Below are 22,028 nucleotides of genomic sequence, written 5' to 3'. Positions count from 1 at the left end.
CTTTTCTAGGTATTTAACATTAAGAAATAAAATAAGACAAAATTAGTTTATATTTGTATATTTGGAGAGAAAATCATAAATACAATTGCTGCATAATACAGAAAATACTTAAATATTAAAATATTGCTTAATATAAACAGTAGGCTTCCTTGCAAATCGTATTGCTTGATGAATGTGATAAGCAAATTAGTCCATACTGTGAAAATATGTACATGGGAACAGCATTTATAAAGTGCAGTGTTTTCCAGGTAAAAGGAAATGGACAGGAGCTTCTGTGAGTATATAAGATAAATATTTTTTTTTTATTAAATCATACAAAATTCTTTTGGGGGCTTACATCAAAATATGCTGAGAAAACTCTTCTAAATGGGTAAAAATTTGTTTCACAGTTGTTTAGTCAAGTGTCCGAAGACAGGGCTGAACCTCGCAAGTGATACCAAGAAGGCACCACTTATGAGGCAAAGGCCAGGAGATAATGGGGTAAGATAGCCAGTTCCTTCCCTTACAGTATAAAAGGTAAAAGGTAAAGATATCCCCGTAACATGCCATGAAGGCACTTGGGGGGCATGGAGGTAGAGTCCCATGCTTTCCATGACCTCGGCACTAGAATGAGGTGGTGTGGTCGGCACCACGCTCTGACCGCAGGTAATATAAATTTGCTGTGTGTTTCAAAATAGTTTTCCTTCTATACAAGTGATGACTTGACGTGTTGATGTTCACATCATTTCACTGAATCACAACAACTAATGGGAGACAGTAATGTAATTTCACCACAAGAAAATTAAAATTATCTGGTAGGATTAACACAATCGAGAAAAAGAGAAGAGTTCCACCTTCCTGACCAGCAAGATGTTTGAGAAATTGAAAAGGCATTCCAGTGGCGGCTCCTGGGTATTTCTTAAGAGGAGGAAAGAAGGTAATAGGACGAAATGACACCTTCTTGAATGAAACATGCTACAAATTAGCCAACATGCATACATGTAAGATCAGGCAGTGTTGGGGTTGGCCTTCCCTTCTGTAAACAATAATCTGTTCTTGTAAACTGAGTTTCCTAAATTGTTCAAAATAGAATATGTTTTCACTTCCATCCATTGTTGAATAATTGCACAAATTAACAATTACACGGAAATTCACAACCTCGTAGCATTTTTCGAGCACAGTACAGCATCACACATGTTGGAAGAGACTATAGCTACTAACACGTAATCGGAACCGCGGAAATGGGAATGGGAAATAATACGAGGAAAACAAGAACACTGCACCCACCCACGTGGTCTGTGTTGCCATATGTACATTTTAAAAGTTCAGTATCAGATGCTTTTGAAGAATATCAGTTCTTGTAAAGTCATACTGCCATTATTATTCAAAGTTGCCAGTGGCCGATCAATTTTTTATGTCAAAAATAATGTAGTTTGGAGTACCTACTTTCAATTTCAAATACAATTTGTACAAAACTGACAACTTGGCCGTTGCCCTGTCTAGTACACAATGAATGGAAGTGAATTTCAGGGGCCAAAAAGATCTGCGATACTAATGTAGAACTACTTCCTCTTTGTTTTATATAAACCCAACTTCAACTTTCAAATATCCTTGAAAGTTTCAAACCATTAATAGGAGCCTATATAAAGTGCATGAATAATATTTTTGATTTATAATTTAAAAAAAAAGTTTATATGATGTCTTTCATAGCATTGCGTTAAAACTGTTTTATTGTGCCTCCTCCTAGATGTATTATAGTCCGGTTGAATGCAACATCGTTAGATGGCAGCGGTAGCGAGCTTGCTGCACGACCAGTCGGTTTCTATTTCCCGCCCATGACTGATTCAGAGGAGGATCTCCTCCCTCACCGTTCATTTACTTGCTTTAAAACTCTGCTTCTTTCTCTGGCTGCTAGTGCGCTGTTGTCTATGTGTATTAACTGCAGTAAAGGAGGAATGGATTGACTTTCCTCTACACAAACCATCTCACATCTTTCTCATAGTTTTCGTGCAGCACATGAGCGTGCGACGTTTAAAACTCGTTCAACCAAGGTTTTCTTATAGCTGTGAATTAAAAAATTATCGAATCTTCTTTGAATTTCAAGGCACATATTTTATTTGGTATTTACTTTCAAAAGAAGAAAAATGTGAGGAGGACGTTCCTCCCTTCCCTACCCCGAGGAACCACCAATGAGGCATTCTATTATTATAAATAATTCTCCTCCCCCCTTTGAAAACTGTGACAAGAGAAGGTACAGCAATAGCAGGAAAAAAATGGACTTGTGACGTCTCTAGTAAAGCACTACACCAACCTGCTATTTTAAAAACATTTTTGCTATGAATACAAAAAATTAATGGCATAATTTCACACCTCTAGGTACAGCTAATAAAGGTTTTCTAATATATCACAGTATAATCTTCCAACAAATAAAACTACACAACAGTGTTTTAAAAAAAAATTTGTGTAGGCTAAGCTCCCATCATGGGTGTTTCTGCAAAGATATTCTGATCTGGAAAACACTGCAGCACACGAGATGTATCACACAGGATGACTAATAGAACAGCCGGTGAGGCACTTGTAAGCTGGTGACGAGTTGGCATGGCAGATAACGTCATTTGAACTTGTAGTTTTTTGTGAAGAAAGAAATAACTTATATGCTGGAAGGATCAGAGTAACATCTCTTGCTTGAAGAAAAGTATCTTTGAATAGTAAATGACTACCTTTGTTATAATATCATTATTTAATGTTTCAGTTGTCTGTAGACTTGGCAGTAGTGGGTGCTTTTCAGCAGGATAGGACCGTTTTGATTCATTTCTTTTGCAAAAGAAAGAAATAAGTTTCTACAAAACCCTTAAAAACTTCTCCTCATTGTACAGAGCCTTCAAATAGAATAGACGTTCATGGATGAACTTGTGTCTGGAGACTCTGTATTTCAGCTCTGAAATTATTAATTTCTTTATTTATGAAACTGATAATCAGGGAAAGGATTTATATGTAAATACATATTTACTTATAAAGCTAATATAATTTATATTTTGCATTATCTTTATGTTTCACAATGTGTAGGGTTGAAAAATCCTACTTTTATTTTCCATATTTTTTCATATTTTAGAGTTTAGTACATATTTTCGTTAATTTCCATATATTTTCCATATTTCATATAAAACAGTCCATATTATATTAGGTTTAACAATAAAACAAAACAAAATTCCATTAACTTTTAAAAATACATTTCAACAATAGAGATTTAAACACATGTTCAGTAATCCCTTTAACATCAGAGTTATTTGAAAATTAGCAGTCCTATCAACAATGGGAAAGTAAGTTACAAAACTGTATTAATTTAATTTAAAATTTTTAACAGACTTCAGTTGTGCAGCTCAACAGTTAAATGCCAGTCAGAGTACACATAGGTTCAGTTTTGTAAATCATACTATAAAGACGGTAAATATGCCAAAAGTACGTCATTCAGTCAATTTAAAATCAAAACTAACAAGTTACATTTCAGAATTTAAAGAAGATGGTTTATCAACTGACAATAAAATATTATTTTGTAATTTGTGTCAGTGTGCAGTATCATCTACACAAAAGTTCCTGGTGCAACAACACATTACAACTAGTAAACATCAGGCCAACAAACAACTAAATTCCAAGCAGAGACAATTGTTTTTAACACAACCAACAACATCGAATGTAAGATCTGAGTTTAACATCGACCTGTGCCGTTCTCTCATCTCTGCTGATATTCCTCTCTACAAACTAAAGAATAAGGTCTTCAGGGAATTCCTTGAAAAATATACTCAACATACAATCCCGGATGAGTCAACACTTAGGAAGACGTATGCTCCATCCATCTACGATGAGACAATGCAGAAGATAAGAGATGAAATTAAAGATAGTTCAATTTGGGTTTCCATTGATGAGACTCCCGACAAAGAAGGTAGACTTGTTGGTAATGTAGTTATCGGTTTGTTAAGTGAACAATATTCTGAACGAATTCTTTTACATTGTGATGTTCTAGAAAAGTGCAATAACAAAACTATAGTTAAACTGTTCAACGAAGCTATGGGTATCCTGTGGCCAAAGGGTATTATGTACGATAATGTGTTATTCTTTATTAGCGATGCTGCCCCTTATATGGTCAAAGCTGGATAAGCATTATCTGTTGTATATCCTAAATTGACTCATTTTACTTGTGTGGCGCATGCATTTCATCGTGTGGCAGAAGTGGTCAGAGACAATTTCCCTAAAGTAGATTTGTTGATTTCATCAGTGAAAAAAGTATTTCTCAAAGCTCCCAGTAGAGTTAACGTGTTGAAAGAAATGTACCCTGAAATTCCATTGCCACCAAAGCCAATTTTAACTAGATGGGGTACATGGCTAGAAGCAGTTGAATATTATGCCGAACATATAGACTCTATTAACAATGTTCTCCTTGCATTGGACTCTGAAGATGCAGTCTCAATTGATACTGCGAAAACAGTTACCTGTGACATAAGTGTGAAGAATGACTTAGCTCACATTCAGCATACATTTTCATGCATCATAAAAACGCTCAAAAGTCTCCAAAATAGGCACCTTTCACTATCTGAAAGTTTTGAAATTATAAATAGTACTGTGGAACAACTGAATCGTGGTAGAGGTAAAGTTGCAGATGCAGTAAGAGCTAAGGTGGACACTGTACTTTCAAAAAACCCTGGATATGAAGAACTACAAAAGGTTGTTGCTGTGATGAGTGGTGAATCAACAGTGAAGATTAACTTGGACTTATCCCCAGCAGACATTGTGAAATTGAATTATGTACCAGTTACTTCTTTTGACGTCGAACGCTCTTTTAGTCAGTATAAATCTATCCTCAGAGACAATAGAAGAAGATTCACTTTTCAGCACTTGAAAGAAATGTTTGTAACCTATTGTTATGGTAACAGACAATAAAAATTGTGTTTTGTTGAAACTACATTGGAAGATAAGGTACGTCCATTATATTTTTTGTTTAGTTTGATTAAAATGTACCAATATTTAACGTACATAATCATTTTTTTATAATTTTAAGTCCATATTTAATTCCATATTTTGGTAAAAATCCATATTTAATTCCATATTTTGGTAAAAATAACTACATATATATTTACATATTTCATATATTTTTAGTCCATATAAATCCGTTCCCTGCTGATAATCATTGTAAAAAGCCTGTGTGAACCTTTTGATACTACGAAAAAAATATATATAAAAAAAAAGTACCTAATAAAATACAACAGAATTCTCTGAAAAATTCGTAGGAAAGAAAAAAAAATACTGAACACGCATACACATTTAAAAAATAAAAATAAGAATACTGCTATAAAAATATCTACTTTAGGTTACTGATGCGATATTGTTTGATTATGTGTAAGCCAGGCAGAAAATTTTGCAGTGTCTGTATTACAGATAAATATTTCTCAAAAGTAACATTTTTGCATAACTTATTACATAAACATATAACAAGTAGATACAATAATTGCTGTAACATTATTTATAGTGTGAAATCCAGTCATAAAATAATTAACATTTCATATACAACCTAATACAGTTGGTTACAAGATTTGCTTAAAGCTCTTCAATCTCTGATCATTTCAATATCTACAACTTTCTCTCCATTAAAGTGTACAAGCATTCTTAAACATACATCCCAAAATAATTATCCCTTTGTCTCAATATATCTTTCATTTTAATTGTTATATTTAGATAATCCATATTAATATATATTATATATTTTCTTTCTCTCGTTTCGGACCTTGCTTTCAATAATAAGTGAAATTTATATTGATCTAAATTCCAGTAATATTAATACATATTAGTATGTGGGTGATTTGGCAGTAAATGTGAGCAGGGACTGAATGGTTGGTGTGCAGCAAATCATTTATCCTTAAGTTTGGTCAAAACTGAGCACTTATATAATTTCCTTAAATCCTAACAACTACAGCGGTAACGTGAAATTCCTGGCCGTAGATTTGGAGCCTAACTTGAAATCGAAAATACCGTACATATAGATTTCATTAGAAAAAAAAAATCTTTCTGATAAGAAAGCTGAAATATCAGGTTAATCTACAGGTTATTAATGGAAAAAAATAATTCTGTAGGACCGCGAAAAATTAATCTTCACGTACCGGTAATCTACAAGTGTTGAAAATTGTTTATTTTGCCTACATTTACTCATTATGTACCATATGGAATTCTTGCCTGGACTAATGATTTGAATGTCAAAAAATTTTAATACTACAAAAAAGGGCCGAAAGATTAATGTGTAATATGGATACTAAAACTCGCTGCAAACCTTTATTTATGAAATTAAGCATTTTAATGGTAGTGCCACTATACTGGGTAAGGACACAGGGATTTAACATAGCCATAAGAAATCTATGTATAAAACAATGAAGAAATAACTTAATCAGTGGCCATGTTTAGAAATAGCATGCTTTGACAATTTGTGAAACAAGAGAACATCAAGCTTTGACTTAGCAACCACAAATGATTTTCTTTTGTTTTACATACACATTGCCCACTGCCTGCTAATTTCTAAACATGACCCACTGATTAAAGTTATTTCTTCATTGTTTTTATACACACGTTTCTTATGGCAATTTTAAATTCCTATGTTCTATACCCAGAAAAAAAAAAACACGGAATAACATGCAATGTTTTATGTTGAGGAAAAGTTTGACTCGTTTTTACTAAATAACATCAGATGCAAAAATAATTTGAGGCCTAATTTCTGTAGAAATGAAGACAGTTTCAGGAAATAATGAATCTATTTAATGCATTACCTAATCATATCAGAAATCTAGGAACTAATAAATTAAAATTATCTGTTAATTTTATGATATTAATGAATACTATGACTAACTTAGGAATTAAGTACCTTTAGAGTTAAGTTCTATTCATTTGACTCTGTCTTATACATTGTAGAATGTTTCGACAATGAAATAAGAATGATACAATTATATTTTTAAAAATTAACAGTAATAATTAAAGCTTGTTAAATTAACAATTTCATATAGTTCTAGAAGCTGTAAAATTGCGGCAAATCACGCCAAAACTAATCACTAATGTTAATTTAACAAGTTTTAATTGTCATTAGTGATAAACATGTGTTAAGTGTGTAAATCAAGAATGAATTAAACAATTAACTTCTTAAATTTCAGATGGAATAAACAATACTGCTACTAATTACCTGTACTTAAACCTGTAATCCCTGATGCATAGGTGGTAATAAAGTACATTTTAATTTTCGCCTCCAAGATAGAATAAAATACTTAAAACTTCGTGATCTATCTGAAAGCCTGTTTCCAAAATTATTTGTATGACATTACGAGTGGATGAAATTACTGCATGGACATTCTTAGCAGATATGCACCTTAAAGCTTGTTTTGAAACAGTTTGATTTGTAAATATTTCGGCTATTATTTTATTAAGTCTCATTCTCATAGGACTATTCAAACGTATACTCTCGCATTTAAACCTCACGTAAACCTAACTAATTGACAATCATGCAATTCTCTCACAGCAGACATCGTTTGGATGCTTTTCATTCCAGGAACGTATTTCTTGAATTAGGACGCCCAGCACGGCTTTGATTCCCTTGGCCAGATCGGTTGCAGGGTAAGGGTTGTCGAGCTCCGGCACGTGGATGAAAATGGTGCGGAGGTTATCGATGTTCAGGGACGTGTAGTATATAAATTCACAAAGAAATCTGAAATTAAATATTCAAGTTAATGTGCAAGTAAAGGTACGGTCACACATCGCTACTTTTGCTGCGCAACTTTTGTACTGCAGCTGCAAAAGTTGCGTGTCGTGTTCACACGTAAGCCAAAAGCAGCGCGCTGCACGCTACTTTTCGTGCTGCGCAACCCGAGTGCTGCAAAAGTTGCAACTGGAGGTTGCGAGTCTGTTCACACGCAAGGCGCTACTTTTGCAGCCGCAGTCATGCTGCAGGTTTCCATCTCCGTGTTGACTTCTCAATATACATTTTGTGGTTATGTTCGCATTATTAAGAAACTCATGCGAAAGCTTACTTTTCTATTATTTACTTTTCTGTCGTATCTATTATTCATAAATTGACATTATTTTTTACTATAAAGCTTTTAAAAACGCCTATATACTTAAATGATAACCAACAGCATATTCACGTAATCAATGTTGGCAACCCTCCTGTTTGAAACTACGCTACGGAAAATTAAAAAAATGAATTATGTCGTCAGCAGTTATGCTCAGACTGTGTTGTGCATTTAATAACGGTTACAAAGAATTTATTTTCATCACATTTAACATTAAAATATATCCAAACAATAAAAGTATCATTGGCACATTTGGGTGGCAACACTGGTTGCAACCGCAGCAAAAGTTTCAACAAAACCGATCTCAAAAATGCTGCGGCTGCAACCCTGAGAACCCTGTTCACACGTGCCTACTTTTAAGCTGCGCGCAGCATGGAAAAGTAGCGGGCAGCAGGTTCGGCAGCCGCTACTTTTCGGGTTGCACCATTGTTCACACGTCGCAGTTCGAGAGTTGCGCAGTTTTTTGTACTGCATCGCTGCAAAAGTAGCGACGTGTGACCGTACCTTAAAGCTTTCACTTTAATAACACTCACAATAGTTGTTAGTACACTAACTGGACACCAAGGGTTGAAAGTCATTTATTTATATAAATCAAGAGAGAGCTGCCTTTTATTTCTTATAGAACTTCGAAGGAAGATGGCAGTGACATGTGTTTATTATAAGAATGTGTATCTTATTACAGCTAAAAGTTAACATTTTTCAGAACTGCTTTGAAGAACTAAGTAAATTCTCAAGTGATGTCGGAATTGCCAGCATTACAAACAGTCTTTATCGTTAGTGAAAATCGTGCATAATATGCCACATTATTGTACCACTGCCATAAAATAATACCACAGTCTAGTATATACAGTCACGAAGCTCAATACGTAGTAAATATGCATCCATAGATAGTTGCTAACCACTAGGATCGCTAATATCGCCTCATTACAGACAATGCAAAATAGTATCAGCACAGTCTATTGTTCCTAGCAACCTCACAACTCAAGCTTCGTGACTGTATATATTAGACTGTGATATTACCATGGCAACTAAAACATCATGACTTCTATTATGACGGCATAACTTGTGCCATAAAGTTAACATTATGAAACAATTTGCCATGCTATAATATTTAATACATCATTGATGTCATGGCAACCTCTTTCTCCATAGACCATGATATCAAACTATTCATATGTTACTTCTTTATTAATTGTCTTGTAATGCTGTCATACAAAAAAGTAACGTATGAAACATGTTTATAATGTTACACAGTTATTTCACTCGTAAAAATTAGAAAACTATATTATTAATATTACGAAACTAATTTATAATGTTATACTTTATTACATTAGTCAATGTTTAGGGAACAAGTGAAGCTCAAGGAAGAAAAGTCTGCTCCCACTGATGTTGCTGATTTTTGGCATGCAAATAAAATGAAAGGAATCTTGAAAAAATTCAGCCCTTACGAGATCTTCAGTGCTGACAAAATGTGATTATTTTTTTTTTAATATTGCCAGAAAAAAATTGACTTATAAAAAGAGGAAATGCAAAGGAAGTATCTTTCACAATACAAATGTAGTTGTTATTTGAATATCTTTTGTTTTTTGTTTGTTTTCTTTATACACACTTTAACATATATGGATGTAAAGGATCTTTGGGTATATCAGTAGGCAGTTTAACATCGTTGACTTTGTTTCCACAGCTGTGTGTTATAGACAGCTTGTGTTCGTGTAACTGATTTAGATTTTGTTTCAATGTTTATGATACTGGTGATTAAGGCAGTGATGAATCATGGTATGTAAATTTGCCTTTGTGACTGAGGAAAACCATGGAAAAAACCCCATTCAGATTGGCTGGTTATGGGGTTTGAACCTGAGACCTCCCAAATGTAACCTTCTGAGCCACTTTGCTCAGTACTATTTTTCGTGTTTACTTATTGTTATTAGCAAGTAAAGAGATAGGTTTGGAAGTAAATCCCGAAAAGACAAAGTATATGATTATGTCTCGTGACCAGAATATTGTACGGAATGGAAATATAAAAATTGGAAATTTATCTTTTGAAGAGGTGGAGAAGTTCAAATATCTGGGAGCAACAGTAACAAATATAAATGATACTCGGCAGGAAATTAAACACAGAATAAATATGGGAAATGCCTGTTATTATTCGGTTGAGAAGCTTTTATCATCCAGTCTGCTGTCAAAAAATCTGAAAGTTAGAATTTATAATACAGTTATATTACCGGTTGTTCTGTATGGTTGTGAAACTTGGACTCTCACTTTGAGAGAGGAACATAGGTTAAGGGTGTTTGAGAATAAGGTGCTTAGGAAAATATTTGGGGCTAAGAGGGATGAAGTTATAGGAGAATGGAGAAAGTTACACAACGCAAAACTGCACACATTGTATTCTTCACCTGACATAATTAGGAACATTAAATCCAGACGTTTGAGATGGGCAGGGCATGTAGCACGTATGGGCGAATCCAGAAATGCATATAGAGTGTTAGTTGGGAGGCCAGAGGGAAAAAGACCTTTAGGGAGGCTGAGACGTAGATGGGAAGATAATATTAAAATGGATTTGAGGGAGGTGGGATATGATGATAGAGACTGGATTAATCTTGCACAGGATAGGGACCAATGGCGGGCTTATGTGAGGGCGGCAATGAACCTCCGGGTTCCTTAAAAGCCAGTAAGTAAGTAAGTACTTATTGTTATTACCTGAGACAATATGTGTAGGTAACTATGTTGCCCAAGTGGAATGGAAGAAGAGGTAAAATGCTTAACAATGATGATAAGGGTTTCAATAAAAGTTTGTTGCCACTGCGTTATGTGAAAACATAGGCTAAAGTATAAACTAAGTACTGCCTTCCTTCTTCAGGGACTCACCTGCCAGCGTTTGAAGAACAGCACACAGGCACTGCTATTTTGGCTTTTTCTAGTTCTCTACACACGTCGTCGACGTCGAATACAGGCTTAATGACATCAGCTCTGCCGCAGGAGCATTCGTTTCTTGGAGGCAGCTCTCCAGCCACATCCTCCCGACAATATCCTGATCTGTGGGCTTTCAACTCCAGAGTCAAGCCACTTGCGATGCTGGACACGCCCACGTGCACAACTAGCTTGGGACAAATACAAATGGTGATAAAATGTAACAATGCTGTAATACAGCTGGTTCCTACAACACGGAGGTTAACAAGGGAATTAAATTCTATTCAAATTGCACAGAGGTAATCAGAAATTATTTGAGGGCAGTGCCAGTTCTGGGATGAAGAGGAATGTGGTGACTTGGTAATGTAAGAACAAGTCTGAGGAAATTAATAAATACTGAAATAAAAGTGACAGGGAATCCATATAATTGCGTGAGATGTTGATGCTATTCATAACTTTTGTGCGAGATCGTGCGTATTTGCTTGGTTTCCGCACAAAACCAATCCGCGGAAAGTCTAAAATTCCACATTCAGTATTCCCAACCTAACACACATAACAATTTCCCTCTTCTTACCGCTTAAGTGACATATTGATTTTACTGCTTTAGGCTTTTAACATATTATTTTTAGAGACGTTCAATATAGTAATAATTATAAATTGGAAACTTACCACTGCAATTTCACCTAAATTGCACTGTTAATTATTGTTTTTAAATATTTGCAAAAATTAAGTAAACTCTACAACTCCACTAAAGTTACTGTATATATGATGCAAGTAACATTAAGGAAGCCGTGAAAAAATCAACAAGATTCCAGACTCATCATAGACTGGGGGAAAAAAAAGACAGACGTATATCACGGCCTGCTGGAGTATAGTAAACACAGAAAACATTGTAAAGCAACAATGTTGAAGATAGATATTTTTGTTTTGCAAACAGAAACCAAGATGGAGATTTCATTGCAACTAATTAGAAATTCCTCTTTCAGGTATGTAATAAACGATCTTCGCACAAAATAATGTACGATACACAAGCGGTATGTTTTCTTTCAATTCTCGGAAATTAAAAAAGCTCAACTACGTTTCGCTTTTTCAGACTTTTCCTCGAACATGAAAACTTCAACATACCGCTCTTGTAACGCATATTACTGTTATTGTGAGCATGGTTGGGATTGTAAGGATGTTCGGGATTTGAAATAATATTTTGATTTTCTTTTCATTTCTGTCTTTACACTGCCTAAGGCAAAGCCTTCTCGTTAACTACTTCATAATCACTTCCTCATTCCATGCAATTCATATTCGAAATGATTCACAAATCAATATGACGTCACTCAGTTGTTTGAAATTGTACTGAATAAAAGTATGTCACCACAGAGGATTGGATTTTACATCTTGATTACACAACTTTTAACACTGTATCATTTAGGAATACAATTAAATGATTATGTTCACGTGTTAATTTGAACTGTCGAGGTCCTGGTCTTCCAGTGTCTTGGGGGTGCGTTTGTGTTGTGTAGTGTGGAGTCAAATAGTGTGTGTCCTGAAATTCAGTTGTGTGTTGAGGATTTGTTGTGGGGTGTTTCTGTGTATCTGTATATTTCAGAACACACACACTATTTGACCCCACACTACACAACACAAACGCACCCCCAATGGGGGTGAAGACGAAGGACTTGAACAGTTCTGAAGATGGCTCCCAAGCTGAAACTAGTCAACTTATAAACTTAGTTGAAATGAACACGTGAAAGTAATCATTGTATTGTATTCCTAAGGACTGGATTTTTTTGGAAATTAATACCACAGTTCAATACTTTAGAATTAGACTATGTTATTTCTGCCTTTATACTCCCCGCATTTATTAATCACCCCCATTTGTGTATGAATAATGACATTTGTTTCCCCTTTATATTTTACCATGGATGGCTGGATTCGAAATGATTTTGTTTTAAACACATCATAATTTCAGTCATCCAAGGTGTATTAATGAAGTCACGGCGTTAACAGAGAGTGTGACTAGATTTCTCGAATATCAAGAAGATAATTATTTCATGTTAAAAGTTAAAATATGTAACTGGCAAACAAAAGAATAAGGAGAATTAAAAAAAAAAATTCAAGTTTGAAATAAGGACTGATATTTTTACTACCATTATAAATGTTATGGCTTAGTATGGCTGATATGTACATATTTTCTTTAATCTATCACAAAATATTTCAATATTCAGTAATTTCATCACTATACAATTTTGTTATTCTAGATTTAATTTGTAATTCAGTAAATATAAAATATTCTTTGTTTCTCTATGATAAATTATCTAGCTTTAATTATTCAGGTAATCTTTTCGTACTTTGATTTTATTGTAATTGTAAATTTAATACTAACTGTAATATTATTTGTAATTGTAATTGTAAATTTAATACTAATTGTAATTTTATTGTTGATATTGTAGTTGGAATCTCCTGGTAGAGGGGCAGAGAAGGCCTGACGGCCTTATCTCTACCAGGTTAAATAAATAAATACTACTAATACTACTATTTTACCAGGCAGTACATCTCACTTGACGATATGTGTAAGAGGAAGAACAATTGTCTGTATACATCTGAAGTCTGATTAGTGGAATATGTTACTGGTTGGCGATGTATGTAATGGAGGGGAAAGGAATTGACCATTCTATCCCATTATCACCTGGCCTAGTTGCCTCATAAGTGGTGCCTTCTTGGTAACACTTGTGAGGTTCAGACATGTCTTCGGACAGTTGACTAAACAACAATCATTAAATTGAAAAATCCGAAAATTACATTACAATAAAACTCTTGCTGTGAATGTTACTTCAATCCACTACAAGTAACAGGCATACCATTGGCTTATGAGCTTTCCAAAGAACTGGTATCTTTTCCGAAACATAGCTGTATGTAACTGGAATCTCTTCAACAATCAATTTCACACCAAATTCCTCGTCAATATTCAGGGATGGCAGGAGTTTCACAGACTCCCAGCTTGCATTTATCTTGTGCTCCCCAAATGGCCCGAATCCTGTCACTAGAACAGTGTTGGTAGTCTCGTCTGAAACAGAAAACAAAACATCATACTATCTTTTTATCACATATTAGACCGCTAAGCCTATTCTTTTGATGTTATCATCGCTATGCTGTCATAATATTACTTGTTGAAAGTAACTCCAAAAACTATTAAAAAACATTTGATTTTAACTCTTTTATTACCCCTACGTTGGAGATATACCACATTGGAGCATAATGTTATTCAAAAGTTAGATATATAATTGAATCAGTTATGAAAAGTCCATGAGTTCACTTCTTTTTCACAAAATGAGTTGCCATTATCATATTTTTATATTAGGTCTACATATCCCAAGGATATGTAATCATGTAAATCGTGTTTATTTATCACTTAACGCCAATATGTATCCCACTGTGTTTTTTTTATTATTAATCTATTTTTTGTGTACATTTTATTCAATTGTCGGTTTCTGGTTTAATTATGTGAATCCTACTTAATTGTAATCTAATACTAATATGTATACTAATGTGTTTATTTTTATTTTTACTGTGTACATTTTTTATTGAATTGTCGGCTTCTGTTTTTATGTGATTCGTATTTGATTCTAACAACATTAATATGTATTCCACTATGTTTATTTTTATTTTATGAGGTAAATTTTCATGTAACTACCTCTTTTGATCTCATTATGTATGTACCTTACAGCCTTAACTCTGCCAGGTTAAATAAAGCCATTATTATTATTATTATTATTATTATTATTATTATTATTATCTATTTGGCTCAATCTTGCATACAGAGAAACTCTCAAGCAACTTGGCCTATATTTCGTTTGAAATGGTCATGAGCCCAGAACTTTTATCATTTTCATATAATAATTATTTCAAAACCTTACACATGAGTCTTGTAAATCCTCTTATTAAAATGTTTTGTAAATGTTATCGGTAGTGTACCTACTATATTTGAAACTTATTTGATACTGTATCTTTCTTATTAGGTTTCTTGATTTATTTCGAAAAGGTTCGAGTTCACAACATTTAATGATATACTGGCCCATGGAGGAGTGATTAGCCTCTCTGTCTTCCATTATTGTGCCCCGGGTTCGATTCCCGTCCGGGTCATTAAGGGACTTATGGTGGACAAAACGGGCGCGAGGAATTTTTTTCCCATTGTCTCAGCTAATTATAATCATCTCCATATTCTATAATGATCTCACTCTGCGAGATCCCAAGCGAGGCCTTCAGAATAAATAAAAAATGGATGAAAGTTCTACACATTTGTGTTTAATGGAAAAGATTATTATTATTATTATTATTATTATTATGCTATATACTGAATGAACATAAAATGTGTGGGGGAGGTTCGAACAGGTACCGGTAGATACATTTATTAAAGACATATTAATGAATTCAAATTAAGACGTTTTAATATATTCATAAATACAAATGTAAAACTGTTCTATTTTGCAGTTTTCCCATAACTACAGCGTATGGACTTGTGCCCTTTTCATAATGACTGATTCAATTATTTATCATAATATATTAGGCCTAACTTCTACGATGCTGCAACAATGTTAACGTGATTTGTGAAACAGAAGGAAGTCAAAATTGAAGGAAATTCAATTCTGGCTGCGCACAAAGTTCACACGTCATTATTGTTTCCCAAGGAAAGATTCGAGAAGAAACTATTCCTCCCCCTCCTCCTAAAAACTTCTTATGTAATATTACATGCATAATCCTTTAATCACATTTCTGGTATTTTTCCCTACAAGTGCTCAAAGTGACTTGTCACAATCTGAATACATATTTTAAATCAATAAAATTTATACTACTATTATGCGTAAGTTTCCTGGTCAAAGTACATTTGCCAATACAGTTCATTGACTTATTTCACACGTATGTGAGAGAACAAACTGGGTTCCGAGAAACCGTAGCACTACCAGGAAGACTGTATAAAAAACCACATTCAATTAAAAAATTGTAAAAGACGTTATATTAAGAGTAGATTATGAATATAAAAGGAAAAGGAAACATCAAAATTATTCAACAATAGTATTCGACAATGTTAAGTTACTATTAACATTAAAAATTGTTCGTATCTCTAACATACTTTCGACGGACATGTTGTGTCGCTTTTATAGATTTAATATAGTTTGTCTTCACTTTTCTATATTCCACCACGTTGTATTTTCGAACTATAAACTGTTTAGACACAGATAGGTGTAAACACTCCATACACACTAACAACTCGTATAATATCCCTCAATTCGCTCCAGTGCCTCTTCTTTCTTCTTTCTCTTTTATGGCCTCGGTCACCAGAAAGTGTCCATGTAGCCAGCTCAAATTATTTATACTATAGTCTCTGACTTATCATGATATCCTCTGTGAAGTACAATATCTTCTTTGGTTTCATAAAAAAAAAATCAATATTCCTCATACTTTAATTTTGCTACGTCTAATAAACTTGATTAATATACTTATAATGTCCATATTTGCCGACGCTAGTAATGTTTTAAGATTAGTCGGTAAAGGTATCTTCTTTTGCTGTAATTCCTCATACATTTTTTCCCTATGTCCATTATTTAATTCACACTCAAAGAAAAGATGTTGATTATTTGGCCTCCTATTTCCACAATGACAATAAGGATTTGAAGTTAATTTAAAAAGAAATAATTTTTCCGGGTTTAGTGTATGATTTACCCTCAATCTATTAATTAAAACTATTTCGTTTCTTTTTAGCTTGTATTTACTGAACCATGGAACGTGTAGCCATCTGTTTTCGAGAGTATATAAATCTGTAGGTGATTGTAAATTTTGATTTAACCACCAGGTTTGATTTGCAGTTTGGAGATTTAGCTTCAGTTTTGGTGTGTAGGTATTATACGGAAGCAGTATATTTAGCAGTTTTCCTGAGAGCACTGCTCTTTTAGCCAGGTGATCTACATACTCATTATCTCTTATGTTTGAGTGTCCGGGAATCCATGCAAGTGTGATGTCCAAAAATTGCTGGCGGGCTCTCCATAAAAGGAATCTAATATTATTAAGGTACCAGTTATCTTTGTTCGATTTTAATGTATGTAGATCCAATGTTAAGGACAATGAGTCTGTAAAGATAATTAGTTTGTTGTTCGGTCTACGATTATTTCCACTAATGTAATATAAAATAGCCTGTCTAATAGCCATTACTTCTGCTAAAAAAATAGAAGTCTCACTCGGGAGCTTATATATCTCATAATAATTTTGGCTGGGAATCCAGAACGCAGCACCAGCTCCTGAATGTTGTTTGGATCCGTCTGTATAAATGTGATCGTAATCAATGAATGCAGACAATTTCTCCTGGAATAGAGAGTTATATAATGCTGAGTTATTCTGTGTTATTGGATGTTCTATATTAAGAAAATTTAAATGAATAGGAATCTTATAGAATGATGCCAAATACGGAATAGTATAACTGGGATGTGTTTTGTTTTTTAAAATATTAGGCACAAATATTTCAACCTGCTGATAACTCTTAACCAATGGAGTATTAAGGAAAAGTTTGCGACTATTTCGAGCCAATCGGCCCAGTAATTTTAATTTTGGAAGTAGGATATGAGAAATTATTGCCGTTCTCTTAATTATAAACTTATCTGTTAGGAATTGAAAACGGTGTAAAATTGGGGATATTGCAGCCGTATGCAAGACCGATTTAATCGGCGTTGTTTTCATTAAGCCTAAAGCTATTCTAAGAGCTGTATTTTGAAGTGTATCCAATTCGGATATATTACGTTTACTAGTACTAGCGAAAGCGAAGCATGCATATTCCATAATTGGTCTAATATATGTCTTGTATATTAATAGCAATAACCCGGGATCTGCTCCCCACCATGTATTGGTTAAGCATTTAATTATATTTAATCTAGGAAGGATTTGGGATTTTATATGTTGAATATGCGTAGTAAATGAAAGCTTCGAATCGACTATTAAGCCCAAGATTTTAACCGACGTTTTGTAAGGAATGACCTCTTTATCTACTTGATATCTTTCTTCGGTGATGTTTCTCGTCCAATTAAATCTGATGTGGGAGCTTTTTGTAGGATTTATGGAAAGTCCAGAAATGTAAGACCATTTTTCCATATCTCTTATTGCTGTTCCAATTGCGAAAGCTAACCTCTGCGAAGACTTATCTGATTTATAAATTAAGATATCATCGGCGTACATGACAGTTCGTACGTGTGTTGTGAGAATTTTTTCAAGAGGTTGTAAGGCTAAAGTAAAAAGTAAAGGACTCAAGACAGATCCCTGGGGTATTCCAGTATTCACCTCCCTCGGTTCTGTATCCTCTAAATGGGATTTAATTGTTACAAGTCTATTCGAAAGGAGTTTCCCTATTATGCAGATTATCGGGGACGGTATTCCAATCTTTTCCATTTGCTGAAATAAATACCAAGTACATATATTATCATAAGCCGCTTTTAAATCTAGGCAAATTAAGTCCGTAATCTCCCCTCTATTTCTGGCTAGTGTAATATCAGTTAAAAGAATTGCAAGGCAATCATATGTAGAAGAATTTTTTTGAAAACCAAACTGTAACCTAGGCATTTGATGATTTCTATGAAGCCAATTTAAAAGTCTATTCTTTAAAATATGTTCAAATAATTTCCGAGTGCATGATAAGAGGGAAATGGGACGATAATGTTCTGGCACCTCAGGCGTTTTATTAGCCTTTAATATTGGTTTTATTAATATATACTTCCATGCATCCGGTACCTCTTGTGTGCGAAGAATATAATTGAAATGTTGAATTAAGAGGCGAAATGCTTCGTCTGGAAAATGTTTAATCATATCATATGTTATCTCATCCTTTCCTGGACTTGTATTCCTAACTGTTTCAAGCACAATCTCTATTTCTCCTTTTTCAATAGGGTGTAATAATATGTGGTCACTGAAACTCAGATCACTCTGAAAGGTATATGGAGAAACACTCACTGTAAGGGGACATATGTGCTGCTTGATTTCTTCTATTGTTTTCCAGTTGAGTGGTGTTGAGTCTGTGAAGGTCCTGTTATTTTTCAACGTCTTTATTATTTGCCATACCTCCTTTGACCGTGTGTCTTTCCTTAATGTATTGCAATATTGTTTCCACGAATTCCTTTTTTTCTTACGTATAAGTTTTTTCGTTATTGCAGATTGTTTATTAAGTAACATGTAATTTTCTGGCGTCATATTTTTAATATATTGAGATGTTAACTCCTTCCTGAGCTTTATGTTGTTTTTTATATCCTCATCCCACCAAAGAGGAGGGCGGAATCTACTGTTTAGAATTCTTGTTTTAGGGTGTTTACTATCTAGATAATTTGTAATTGTCGCATTGATCTCACATATGCCTTCCGAAACCGGTATGTTCTCCTTTTTATTTAACATATCTTGAAGGGAAGTAGAAAAATGTATCCAATCAATATGAGCAATTCCTTTTCTCTTCCGAATCGAATCCTGTACATTCCTACTAAAACAAGACACTCCCACTTCTGTGACAATAGGAAAATGGTCACTGCCCATTGAATCTTTTATAATGCTCCAGTTTGTATACAACGCCAAAGGAGGTTGCGTAATAGTTAAATCGACTATAGACTGTTCTCCATAAGGTGCTACTAAACGCGTACTATCATTTTGATTTAAAACAACAAGATTTAAAAGGTCAAGTGCCTCATAAAGTTGTTGCCCTCTTTGATCTGTGTGGCTACTGTGCCAACAGGGATGGTGGGAATTAAAATCACCAACTATAATTAGTTGTTCGTTTTGTGGTATTTGCGAAAAAACTGCGTGCCAACTAGTAGTAGATGAGATAACATTAGGAGGTTGATAAATATTAATTATGTTTACATTTTTCACTCTAATCCCAATAACTTCTACCTCTGGTGGTATATTTGTGAGATGTAATAAGGAATATGATATACCCTTTCTAACCAGGATTGCTACTCCTCCCCTACCGTCCGTCCTATTCTTTGTATTTAAAGTAAAATTTCGAAATTTTGGTAGAAAGGATTGATTTATCCATGTCTCGCATAGGGCTGCAATATCAATCTCTTGTAAAGATAACAAATTTTGTAGCTCTGTTATTTTATGTTTGAGACTACGACAGTTCCACTGCAGAATTTTTAAATTTAGATCTGCCATCGGAGAGTTTGGAAGGGCTAACCGAAAATATGTATAAATAACCCAGTAAGAAGTATATATAAATATGTATATAAATCTATGAAACGGTGAAAGGTTATGTCTGTTTAAATTTTATATCGATAGCTTCTGAAGAGGAACACTCTTCATTGTACTAAATTAAGGAGGATCTTTTGTTTATAGTCTTGGACTAGTTTCTCGCTCAATTCTGTGTTCGTGGGATCCATTCTCTGTACGTCTTTTATTAGCCGATTTAATATTGAATCTATAAATGTCATTGGTAGAGCATCTGTTGTATTTGGGTGAACTGGAGCAGTTGCGTCTTCTTGAAGGGTGTGTTGACTATTGTGAACCGTATGAATTTTAGATGGACTATCTAATAGTAAGGTCTGTCTCTGAGATCTATTGGGAATACCGAGCCTGCCCGGTTGGGATTTGTAGAAATGTTGAAAAGGATTTTCTTTGGAGTTTCTTTGGCCGGGAACTGTGGGTAAATCTACCCGTGTTCGCTTACGCGGAGTACTCTGTGTTAGAGGGGTCGGAAAGTGTTGGGTGGATTGTGTCTGGCTAAGAAGGACTGATGGCAATTGTGGGAAATCTTTTTCCGTTACTGCTGAATACGACCTTTCTTGCTTTGAATCAATCTCTCTTGCTTCATGAAAGGATATATTAAGTTCTGTCATCTTCTTTTTAATATTGAGTTGGGATTTCCTCATCACACACTTTTCACTATTCGCTAAGTGATCCAAGGAACAATTACAACATCGCAATTTTGAACTTGAACAATCAGTCAAGGTATGATTTTCTCCACACTTCACACATCTGGATTGTCCTCTGCACTGTTTTTCGTGATGCCCATACCTCTGGCAATTTTTGCATTGTAGAACAGGAAATCTATATTTCTCTACCTCGTATCTAACAAAGTATAACGTAATATACCAAGGTAATTTTTGTGCTTCAAAAGTAATCTTCACTGTTTGAGTTGGAATATATTTCACCTGTTCCCCTACATACATCTTTCTATAAAAACGTTCTATTTTGTATACCTTTTCCGAACTATTTATGTCCTTTTGTATCTCTTCAATAGAAATTGAAGTGTCGACGCCTCGTATTACACCGATGGAAGTAACTCTATGTTTAGGAATAAAGGCCACCAATTTCTCTGTTTCTAGTACTTTGTCTTCTAGGAAATTATTAGCTGCCTGTGCTGTTGTGAAGTTGATCTGCAGTCTATTTCTGCCTAGTCTTTTAATTTCTTGAATATCTTTGTGGTCTCTTTTAAATAATAATCGTCCTATTTTCAGTGGGTGTAAATTGCCTATATTATTGTCTTGAGATTGGACGTATACTGCATATGGTCCTCTTGAATTCTGTGCATAATATACTACCGGTAACTTTTGCGATTGTGTATTAGATGTAGAAATGGAATTTAGTTCCTCGGTCTCCATTTTTTGTGTTGTTTCTTTCTCTAATGTATAGTTATGTAATGAGTTTAGGTCCCCATCCCTAACAGATGGGGGTGTACCCCGTTGTATTTCGTTAATATTCAAAAAACTTCGGTGAGTGTATGTAATATTATATATTGAGAGAAGAAAAATAAATAAGAAAGGAACGAATTACAAATTAACACAACTAAATTTATAGAAATGTCTTCAAATAACACTGTTCACACACAATAAGCACTATAAGATGTATCCACTCTGAAAGCACTTACGGAACTGCCAGTGCCTCGGTGCCTCCTCTATTACGAGATAACAAAAATATAAGTATGCAATTTAGTTTGAAATTAAGACTATAGTGTCGCTAATGTTGATGTGTTGTTTTAAGATTATTCACTAGATGGTACTGCTGTTATGTGAATATCGTTTTGCTAATTAAGAG

The 22,028-nt window shown here is 34.2% G+C and overlaps 1 protein-coding gene across 1 annotated transcript; it reads right to left on the bottom strand.

The window, feature by feature from the left end:
• Window positions 1-42: 42 nt before the first annotated feature.
• Window positions 43-22,014, bottom strand: LOC138702129 (pyroglutamyl-peptidase 1). Its single transcript, XM_069829727.1, has 5 exons — window positions 21,867-22,014; window positions 16,105-16,264; window positions 13,835-14,040; window positions 10,941-11,173; window positions 43-7,711 (listed from the first exon to the last, which is right to left on the bottom strand). The coding sequence occupies exons 2-5, from the start codon at window positions 16,115-16,117 to the stop codon at window positions 7,507-7,509; spliced, it is 657 nt and encodes a 218-aa protein (XP_069685828.1). The 5' UTR covers window positions 16,118-16,264; window positions 21,867-22,014; the 3' UTR covers window positions 43-7,506.
• Window positions 22,015-22,028: the final 14 nt, after the last annotated feature.

The sequence above is a fragment of the Periplaneta americana genome, chromosome 6, assembly GCF_040183065.1.
Source record: "Periplaneta americana isolate PAMFEO1 chromosome 6, P.americana_PAMFEO1_priV1, whole genome shotgun sequence".
Taxonomy (NCBI): Eukaryota; Metazoa; Arthropoda; class Insecta; order Blattodea; family Blattidae; genus Periplaneta; species Periplaneta americana.
The sequence above is the reverse complement of the archived record's forward strand: the minus strand, read 5'-3'. Positions and strand labels throughout refer to the sequence as shown.

What these genes read in the sequence shown, in the direction of transcription:
- LOC138702129 (XM_069829727.1), bottom strand. An exon ending in GGAAAGCTCATAAGCCAATG is followed by an intron (nt 11,174 to 13,834) that starts GTATGCCTGTTA and finishes ATTTGTCCCAAG; the next exon opens with CTAGTTGTGCACGTGGGCGT. An exon ending in TGTTCTTCAAACGCTGGCAG is followed by an intron (nt 7,712 to 10,940) that starts GTGAGTCCCTGA and finishes ATTTAATTTCAG; the next exon opens with ATTTCTTTGTGAATTTATAT.